Genomic DNA, 10,535 nt, shown 5'->3' with positions numbered 1-10,535 from the left:
ACCCAGGAGTCAGAGGTTGCAGAAAGCCGAGATCACGCCACTGCACTCCAGCCTCGGTGACAGAGACTCCATCTCAAAAAATAAAGAAAGAAAATGAATACACTTGCTTTGGGTCATCCAGAAGTCAGTTCCAGTATTCAAATCTAGTTCTTTTTTTTTTCTTCATCTTAATTTTCTGTAGAGAGAAGTCTTGTTATGTTGCCCAGGCTGATCTCAAACTTCTGGGCTCAAGCAATCCTCCTGCCTTGGCCTCCCAAAATGCTAGGATTACAGGTGTGAGCCACTGTGCTTGGCCTCAAATCCAGTTCTTTGGATTCCAGAGAATGAACTTTCTTTCCCCAGGGATTTTTTTTTTTTTTTTGGAGACAGAGTCTGGAACTGCCGCCGGGCTGGTGGCATGATCTCAGCTCACTGCAGCCTCTGCCTCCTGGGTTCAAGTGATTCTCCTGCCTAGGCTCCCGAGGAGCTGAGATTATAGGCGCCCATCACACACCCAGCTAATTTGTTGTATTTTTAGTAGAGATGGTTTTCACCTTGTTGGCCAGGCTGGTCTCGAATTCTTGACCTTGTGATTTGCCCACCTCAGCCTCCCAAAGTGCTGGTATTACAGGCGTGAATCCCAGGGATTTTTTTTTTTTTTTTTTGAGACAGAGTTTATCTCTGCCTCTGGAGTGCAGTGGTGCCATCTTGGCTCACTGCAATTTCTGGCCCCCGGGTTCAAGCGATTCTCCTGCCTCAGCCTCCCGAGCAGCTGGGATTACAAGCGCTTGCCATCACATCCATCTAATTTTTGTATTTTTAGTAGAGTCGGGCTTTTATTATGTTGGCCAGGATGGTCTCGATATCCTGACCTCGTGATCCGCCCACCTTGGCCTCCCGAAGTGCTGGGATTACAGGTGTGAGCCACCTAGCCTGGCCTAATTGTTGTATTTTTAGTAGACACTGGGTTTCACCACGTTGGCCAGGCTGGTCTTGAACTTCTGACCTCAGATGATCCGCACGCCTCGCCCTCCCAAAATGGTGGGATTACAGGCGTGAGCCACCGCCCCTGGCCGGGTCTAATTATCTTGAAATGCAAACGACTGCCGGGTGCGGTGGCTCAAGCCTGTAATCCCAGCACTTTGGGAGGCCGAGGCGGGTGGATCACGAGGTCAAGAGATCGAGACCATCCTGGTCAACACGGTGAAACCCCGTCTCTACTAAAACTACAAAACATTAGCTGGGCATGGTGGCACGTGCCTGTAATCCCAGCTACTCAGGAGGCTGAGGCAGGAGAATTGCCTGAACCCAGGAGGCGGAGGTTGCGGTGAGCCGAGATCGAGCCATTGCACTCCAGCCTGGGTAACAAGAGAGGAACACTCTTCCCAATAAAGACAAAAAAATAAAAAAAAAACAGAAATGCAAACGCTTAAGTGTGAGGGCACATACATTCATATTTACTTAGCAAATATGTATTCAGTGTCTATTGCATTCCTGGGATAGTTCCAGGTATTGGGAAATCCTGTCCCTGCTTACAGTTTATTAGTTTATGAGGGGGAGGGCCAAAAATAAAAAAAGATACAGTCGTCATACGGTGCAAAAAGCTATAGAGAGGGCCAGGCGCGGTGGCTCACGCCTGTAACCCCAGCACTTTGGGAGGCCGAGGCGGGTGGATCACGAGGGTCAAGAGATCAAGACCATCCTGGTCAACATGGTGAAACCCCGTCTCTACTAAAAATACAAAACATTAGCTGAGCATGATAGCGCGTGCCTGTAATCCCAGCTACTCAGGAGGCTGAGGCAGGAGAATTGCCTGAACCCAAGAGGCGGAGGTTGCGGTGAGCTGAGATCGCGCCATTGCACTCCAGCCTGGGTAACAAGGGCGAAACTCCGTCTCAAAAAAAAAAAAAAGCTATAGAGAAACACACATGATTAGAGTTAAGTTTCAGGGCGTGTGTGAAAATGGAGAAGAGGCGACGCTATTCCATGCGGGGTGCTCAGAGAGGGTCTGACCTGTGGCTTTTGCATATGGCAGGGAGTGGGAAAAGCAAATGCAAAAGCCTGGCGGGGGCCGTGCTGGGCCGGCAGCAGAAGGCCGGGTGGCTGGAAAGGAGGGTGCAGAGGGCAGAAAGGTCTAGGAACGAGCTCAGAGAAGAGGCGGAGGTCCCTAGAGCCCTTCCTGGCACCCCTGCACTCCAGCAGGTCTTCGGGCGGAGCCACATCCAACATGGCGGCCGCCCGGTGCCCACCTGCGGGCGAGCGGAAGTGCGTGTAGACGGGCGCCGGAAGTGACGAGACCCGCTCTTGCCGGGGTCTTGGTTGAGCCGCGGACGCGCCGGCTTCGAGCATCCCTAGCCCGGCAGGTGGGAGGTCCCGAGGTTGCGGCTCCCGAGGCCGCGGCTCGGCCCCGCCAGCGACATGGCCAGCTCCGGAGAGGTACAGTCCGCGCCTCTCTCCGCACTGCTTCTGCCTCAGTGGCCTGGGTCTCTCTGGGTTCTTACATCCGACCTGGGTTTCCTTGCATCCTTTCCATCCCGACCCCTACCACGCCACGTCCTTCCCATCCGGACTCTGGCCTTGCTCCTGCTCCCGTCCTTCCCGCATCCTGTCCCCCAGACGCCTGCCCTGCCTCGGAAGGCACAAGCTGTCTTTCCCTTCGCTCGTCCATTCCTGATCGGCAGAGTTGCCCCCGCCTCTCCGTCCCGAGTGTCCAGGCTCCTCCGAGACCCCTTCCCCGGTGCCCCAGTTCCTTGGCTGGTCCCCTGCAGCCCTGGGACATTCCCCCTCCGTGCCCACGTCCCATTCCATCTTCTATCTCTGGATGCTCGGTTTCAGCCCCAGCCCACTTCTCTCTGGAGCCTGCCTGCTGAATGACGTGGCGGGGGATGGGGGGGTGGGTGATGGAGGAAAAGCCATTTCACTGGGGGACTTACAGCATACCCTGGAATTCTTTCCTAACACTCCACAAATCTGGGTCTGATGGAGAAGCTCGCTGCGTCCCTGTAATGTGGTGAAAGGTATTGTCTCTGCAGACAGGGGTGTAGCAGGCACTCTAGACTCTGATTAGCGGCTTCCCGTTCATGCTTCCTGCTTATCTGTATGGGCACCTGGGTTGGTATCTGTCATCTTTCAGGACTCAGACCGTTGGATGCACTTCGCAGATTTAGGAGCTTGCCTGGGTTCTAGGGAGCAGGAGAGATTCAACTGTCTTCCTCAAAGTGATGGAGCAGGGGTCTGTGGAAATTGCTGGGGGTCACTGTGCTGACTGCCCCTCTTAATTTGAAGTGATCTTGGCCTAGAAATGACCCCAGTGGCTTCTTGATTGACAAGGAACGGTGTGTGACCCAATCGCAGATTGATGATAAGAGTGAAATGAAAGTTCCACCTCCAGAGGAGGAGTTCTGGGGTAGCATGGCTGTGTGAGCAGATTCCAGTTAGTTGTGTGTGCTTGGTTGGGGTCAGGGAAGAAAGGGAGTCCTGCTACCTTGATCTTACAGAGTTCCAGCTCAAAGTCCCCTCTTTTTTTTTTTTTTTTTTTTTTTTTTTCTTTTTTGGAGATCGGGTTTCACTCTATTCCCCAGGCTCGAGTGCAATGGCTGGATCTTAGCTCACTGCAACCTCTGCCTCATGAGTTCAGGCGATTCTCCTGGCTCCGCTTCCCAAGTAGCTGGGATTACAGGAGCCGACCACCACTCCCAACTAATTTTTTGTATATATATATATTTTTTTTTTGAGACAGAGTCTTGCACTGTTGCCTGGGCTGGAGTGCATGGCGCAATCTTGGCTCACTGCAACCTCCGCCTCCCGGTTCAAGCAATTCTCTTGGCTTGGCCTCCCAAGTAGCTGGGATTATAGGAGCCGGCCACCATACCCAGCTAATTTTTTTTTTTTTTTTTCTTATTAGAAGGAGTCTCGCACTGTGGCCTGGCTGGAGTGCAATGGTGCAATCTTGGCATACTGCAATCTCCACCCCCCAGGGTTCAAGCGATTCCCCTGCCTCAGCCTCCTGAGTAGCTGGTGGTGCCTGCCACCATGCCTGGCTAATTTTTTTGTATCTTTAGTAGAGATGGGGTTTCACTCTGTTGCGCAGGCTGGTCTCCAACTCCTGACCTCATGATCCACCCGCCTCAGCCTCCCAAAATGCTAGGACTGCAGGCCTGAGCCATTGCACCCTGCCAATGTTTTGTATTTTTAGTAGAGATGGGCTTTTACCACGTTGGCCAGGCTGGTCTTGAACTCCTGACCTCAGGTGATCTGCCTGCCTTGGTCTTCCAAAGTGCTGGGATTACAGATGTGTGCTACTGTGCCCGAGCCAGGCTCTGCTTTTTTTTTTTTTTAATAGCACTTCACATGGTTCAGTACTTGCTTTTCTTAGGTATTAAACATGCTCCCAGCAGGGCATGGTGGCTCACGCCTGTAATCCCAGCACTTTGGGAGGCCAAGGTAGACTGATTGCTTGAGACCAGGAGTTCGAGACCACCGTGGGCAACGTGGAAACCCTGTCTCTACAGAAAATACGAAAATTAGCTGAGGGTGGTGGCTCACACCTGTAATCCCAGCACTTTGGGAGGCCGAGGCAGGTGGATCACGAGGTCAGGAGGTTGAGACCATCCTGGCGAACATGGTAAAACTCCGTCTCTCTAAAAAAATCAAAAAATTAAACTAAAAAATCAAAAAGTTAAAACAAAAAATTAGCTGGGCATGGTGGCAGACACCTGTAGTCCCAGCTACTCAGGAAGCTGAGGCAGGAGAATTGCTTGAACCTGGGAGGCAGAGGTTGCAGTGAGCCTAGATCATGCCACTGCACTCCAGCATAGCAACAGAGCAAGACTCTGTCTCAAAACAAAACAAGATCCCATTTCTACAAAAATTACAAAATTAGCCTGGTGTGGGGACCTGCACCTATAGTCCCATCTACTTGGGAGGCTGAGGCAGGAAGATCACTTGAGCCCAGGAGGCCAAGGCTGCAATGAGCTATGATCATACTGCATTCCTGCTTGGGAGATAGAGTGAAACCCTGCCTCAAACAAAACCATTAAATAAAAAACGCTCCCTGTTCTGAAGGCATTCCTGGAGTAGTGGGGAAACTATGACAGTTTGTCCGATGAGGCTGGGAGTGGAGAACTGGTCAGCTGTGGGAGGCGGTGAGTTAAGTGTGCCTGGAGAGTACTGGGAGGGCTTCCCTGAGGAGGGAGCTTTTGAGCTGAAGTATGAGAGTGTCGCCGCAGTTTCCCTTGCTGGGTGGCATGTCTGGTCAAGGGGACAGCTTATGCATAGGCTGGTGGTATCAGTGCTGTATCTCAGGGACAGCCCAGGAAATGCCAGGTAGATAGCAAAGTCCTAAGAAGAGGGGCAGTGGACAAACAGTAAAGACCTTAAGAAATGGCTGGCGCGGTGGCTCCCGCCAGTAATTCCAGCACTTTGGGAGGCTGAGGCAGATGGATCACCTGAGGTCGGGAGTTTGAGACCACCCTGACCAACGTGGAGAAACGCCGTCTCTACTAAAAATACAAAATTAGCCGGGCGTGGTGGTGCATGCCTGTAGTCCCAGTTACTCTGGAGGAGAATTGCTTGAACGCAGGAGGTGGAGGTTGCAGTGAGCTGAGATCGTTCTATTGCACTCCAGCCTGGGCAACAAGGGTGAAACTCCGGCTCAAAAAGAAAAAAAAAAAAGACCTTAACACTGGTTATCCCTTCAGATCATGCCTGCGATTAAACACTTTTAAAATTTCTTGTTATGTTGCTCAGGCTGGTCTCCAACTCCTGGGCTCAAGCGATCCTCCCACTTTGGCCTTCCAAAGTGCTGGGGTTAAAGGCGTGAGCCACCGCACCCGGTCAGTTTTGTTTTGTTTGAGACTGTGTCTTGCTCTGTTGCCCAGGCTGGAGTGCAATGGCATGATCTCACTGCAACCTCCGTCTCCAGGGTTCAAGTGATTGTCCTCCCTCAGCCTCCTGAGTAGCTCGGATCACAGGCGCCTGCCACCATGCCTGGCTAATTTTTGTATTTTTAGTAGAGACAAGGTTTCCTCATGTTGACCAGGCTGGTTTCAAACTCCTGACCTCAGGTGATCTGCCTGCCTCAGCCTCCCAAAGTGCTGGGATTACAGGCATGAGCCATTGCGCCCGGCCAACACTATTTTATAATGTAAAACTTCACCCATTTGTAGAAGAATGGTATAATGAACTTGCTTCTACACACTGTTGTCTAGTTTCAGATGAACCCATCTGGGTTCATCTCTGCCCTGCTCTCTCTCCCCACTCTTCCCCACCTCTCTTGCCCACCTTGGATTAATTAAAGCACATCCCAGACATCTTTTTTTTTTTTTTTTTTTTTTTTTTTGAGACGGAGTCTTGCATTGTCACCTGGGCTGGAGTGCAATGGTGTGATCTCGGCTTCCTGCAACCTTCGCCTCTTGGGTTCATGTGATTCACCTGCCTTAGTCTCCTGAGTAGCTGCGATTACAGGTGCATACCACCACACCCAGCTAATTTTTCGTATTTTTCGTAGAGACGGGGTTTCAGCATGTTGGCCAGCGTGGTTCGATTTCTTGACTTTGTGATCTGTCCGCCTTGGCCTCCCAAAGTGCTGGGATTACAAGCGTGAGCTACCGCGCCCAGCGTTTTGCTTAACTTTTGAAAAAACTAGGCTGGGCACACATCACTTGAGCTCAGGAGTTGGACACCAGCCTGGGCAACATGGCAAAACCTCGTCTCTACAAAAAAAGGCTTTTGAAAAAACTGAAATGTTACATATTCTGAAAAGTACATACAACACAGAGTTTAGCGAATAACTAAACTCTTTAAACCACTTTCAAGTTGTCATTATAGTCGATGGTTCCTAGTGTGCCTGGTAAGCACATTCCAGGGCCTACCACTTACCCCTGAATTGGAATTTCAGGAGACCTCAGGATTGAAGTGCCTGGTGGGAACCTGTCCAGAAGCCCCCACTGCCCTTTCCTGGTGGTGGAGGGAAGGGAGGCTCTGGGCTTAGCAGCTCAGGCCCTGTGGCAGGCATTGCTTGCCCTCTGACCTCTGGCCAGTTACCTAGATTTTTTTATTTTTTTGAGGTAGAATTTTGCTCTAGTTGCCCAGGCTGGAGTGCAATGGTGTGATCTCGACTCACTGCAACCTCTGCCTTCCGGGTTCAAGTGACTCTCCTGCCTCAGCCTCCTGAGTAGCTGGGATTACAGGCATGCATTATCATGCCTCGCTAACTTTGTATTTTTAGTAGAGATGCGGTTTCTCCAAGTTGGTCAGGCTGTTCTTGGAACTCCTGACTTCAGGCGATCTGCCTGCCTCGGCCTCCCAAGCAAGGTGCTAGGATTACAGGCGTGAGCCACCTCGCCTGGCCTTTAGTTTTGTTTTTTTTTTTTTTTTTTTTTTGAGACAAAGTCTGTCTCTGTGTCCCAGGTTGGAGTGCAGTGGCTGCATCGCGGCTCACTGCAGCCTCCACTTCCTGGGCTCAGGTGATCCTCCCACCTTGACCTCCTGAGTAGCTGGGACTGACTACAGGTGCACGCCACCATGCCCAACTAGTTTTTTGTATTTTTTGTAGAGACGGGGTTTCGCCACTTTGCCCAGGCTGCAACCTGTTTTTTTTTTTTTTTTTTTTTTTTCTTTTGAGGCAGAGTCTCACTCTGTCGCCCAGGCTGGAGTGCAGTGGTGTGATCTCGGCTCACGGCAACCTTCACCTCCCGGGTTCAAGCAGTTCTCCCTGCCTCAGCCTCCTGAGTAGATGGGATTACAGGTGCCTGCCACCAGGCCCAGCTAATTTTTATATTTTTAGCAGAGATGGGGTTTCACCAAGTTGGTCAGGCTGGTCTTGGAACTCCTGACTTCAGGTGATCCACCCACCCCTGACTCCTAAAGTGCTAGTATTACAGGTGTGAGCCACTGCACCCGGCCAATTTCTATGTAGTTTTAAGAAAAATTCAGGCTCATGCCTGTAATCCCTCCACTTTGGGAGGCTGAGGCAGGCCTGAGGTCAGGAGTTCAAGACAGCCTGACTAACATGGAGAAACTCTGTCTCTCCTAAAAATAGAAATTTAGCCGGGCGTGGTGGCACATGCTTCTAATCCCAGCTACTCGGGAGGCTGAGGTGGGAGAATCACTGAACCCAGGAGGCAGAAGTTGCAGTGAGCCAAGATTGTGCTATTATACTCCAGCCTGCGCAACAAGAGCGAAACTTGGTCTCAAAAAAAAAAAAGAACAATTCAGTGTAGTAGTGTAACTGTGAAATCTATATGATGCTGGAGTTTTTTTTGAGATGGAGTCTTGCTCTGTCACCCAGGCTGGAATGCCGTGGTGTGATCTCGGCTCATTGCAACCTCCGCCTCCTGGGTTCAAGAGATTCTCACCTTAGCCTCCTGAGTAGCTGGGATTGGATTACAGGTGCCTGCCACCATGCTCAGATAATTTTTGTATTTTTAGTAGAGATGGGATTTCACCATGTTGCCCAGGCTGGTCTCAAACTCCTGACCTCAGCTGATCCGCACACCTCGGCCTCTGAAAGTGCTGGGATTACAGGCATGAGCACAACATTTTTGTGCATGGCCCAATGCTGGAGTTTTTAATAGTGTTTTGCCCTAAGTTCTCACTCTTATCATGTGAGCTCTGCCATGGCATTCTTTCATAAGTTTGCAAATCAGGAATTGGGAGTGGTACAGTTCAGTTTTTGATAAGGATTGTCCCTGGTTCTGATAAGGATTGTCCCTGGTTCTGATGAAGACTGTCACTGGTTCTGATAAAGGCTGTCTCTGGCTCTGATAAAGGTTGTCTCTGGCTCTGATAAAGGTTGTCTCTGGCTCTGATAAAGGCTGTCTCTGGCTCTGATAAAGGTTGTCTCTGGTTCTGATAAAGGTTGTCTCTGGCTCTGGTAAAGGCTGTCTCTGGCTCTGATAAAGGTTGTCTCTGATTCTGATAAAGGTTGCCCTGATTTGGGAGCCTATCATTTGAGGATGGACTCCACATGTCTGGGGTGGGTTCCAGGAATCTGATTTTTATTTAATTGTCTTTTTTTTTTTTTTTTTTTGGAGATAAGGTCTCTCTCTCTCACCCAGGCTGGAGTCTCGCTCTTGTTGCCCTGGTGCGATCTCAGCTCACTGCAACCTCCACCTCCTGGGTTCAAGTTCTCTTGCCTCAGCCTCCCGAGTAGCTGGGATTACAGGTGTCCACCACCACGCCCGGCTAATTTTTGTATTTTTAGTAGAGACAGGGTTTCACCATGATGGCCAGGATGGTCTCAATCTCTTGCCTTTGTGATCTGCTCTCCTTGGCCTCCCAGAGTGCTGGGATTACAGGTGTGAGCCATCATGCTCAGCCTTGTCCTGGTAATTTGTAAAATATTTTTTGGTTTATTTGATGATGATGATGATGATGATGATTATTATTATTATTATTATTTTTTTTTGAGACGGAGTTTCACTCATGTTACCCAGGCTGGAGTGCACTGGCGTGATCTCGGCTCACCGCAACCTCTGCCTCCTGGGTTCAGGCAATTCTCCTGCCTCAGCCTCCTGAGTAGCTGGGATTACAGGCACGCACCACCATGCCCAGCTAATTTTTTGTATTTTTAGTAGAGACGGGGTTTCACCATGTTGACCAGGATGGTCTCGATCTCTTGACCTCGTGATCCACCCGCCTCGGCCTCCCAAAGTGCTGGGATTACAGGCTTGAGCCACCGCGCCCGGCCTTGATTATTATTTTTAAGACAAGGTCTTGCTGTGTTGTTTCAACTATCTTGAACTCCTGGACTCAAGTGATCTTCCCCTACTTAGTCTCCCAAAGTGCTGAGATTACAGATTTGAGCCACTGCACCCAGCTCCTAATTTTTTTTTTTTTGAGACGGAGTTTCACTCTTGTTACCCAGGCTGGAGTGCAATGGCACGATCTCAGCTCACCGCAACCTTCACCTCCCGGGTTCAAGCAATTCTCCTGCCTCAACCTCCTGAGTAGCTGGGATTGCAGGCACCCACCACCATGCCCAGCTGATGTTTTGTATTTTTAGTAGAGACGGGGTTTCACCATGTTGACCAGGATGGTCTCGATCTCTTGACCTTGTGATCCACCTGCCTCGGCCTCCCAAAGTGCTGGGATTACAGGCTTGAGCCACTGCGCCTGGCTAATTTTTTTATTTGTATTTTTTGTAGAGAGAGGGGTGTTGGCTGTGTTCCCCAGGGTGGTCTTAAATTCCTGGGCTTAATTGGTCTTCCTGCCTTGGCTACCCGAAAGTGCTGGGATTACAGGTGTGAGCCACCACGCCTGGCTGGAATCTGATTTTTTTTTTTTTGAGGCCGAATCTTGCTCACTCGCCCAGGCTGGAGTGCAGTGGCGTGATCTCGGCTCACTGCAACCTCCACCTCCTGGGTTCAAACAATTCTTCTGCCTCAGCCTCCGAGGAGCTGGGACCACAGGCGAGTGCCACCACGCCTGGCTAATTTTTTTTTTGTATTTTTAGTAGAGATGGGGTTTCACCGTGTTAGTCAGGATGGTCTTGGTCTCCTGACCTCATGATCTGCCCTCCTTGGCCTCCCAAAGTGCTGGGATTGCAGGCATGA

At 50.5% G+C, this 10,535-nt stretch overlaps 1 protein-coding gene across 1 annotated transcript in view; it reads left to right on the top strand.

Moving 5' to 3' along the window:
- The first annotated feature begins 2,264 nt into the window (after positions 1-2,264).
- The window catches only part of FBXL18 (F-box and leucine rich repeat protein 18), a 37,572-nt gene continuing 29,301 nt past the window's right edge, over positions 2,265-10,535 (top strand). Inside the window, exon 1 of the mRNA XM_032259632.1 lies at positions 2,265-2,415. Coding sequence (XP_032115523.1) covers positions 2,398-2,415 — 18 coding nt within the window. The 5' untranslated portion in view covers positions 2,265-2,397. The remainder of the gene's footprint in view (positions 2,416-10,535) is intronic.

The sequence above is a fragment of the Sapajus apella genome, unplaced genomic scaffold (assembly GCF_009761245.1).
Source record: "Sapajus apella isolate SASKATOON/1434 unplaced genomic scaffold, GSC_monkey_1.0 scaffold110, whole genome shotgun sequence".
Classification (NCBI taxonomy): Eukaryota; Metazoa; Chordata; class Mammalia; order Primates; family Cebidae; genus Sapajus; species Sapajus apella.
This window is presented reverse-complemented; position numbering and strand designations above follow the sequence as displayed.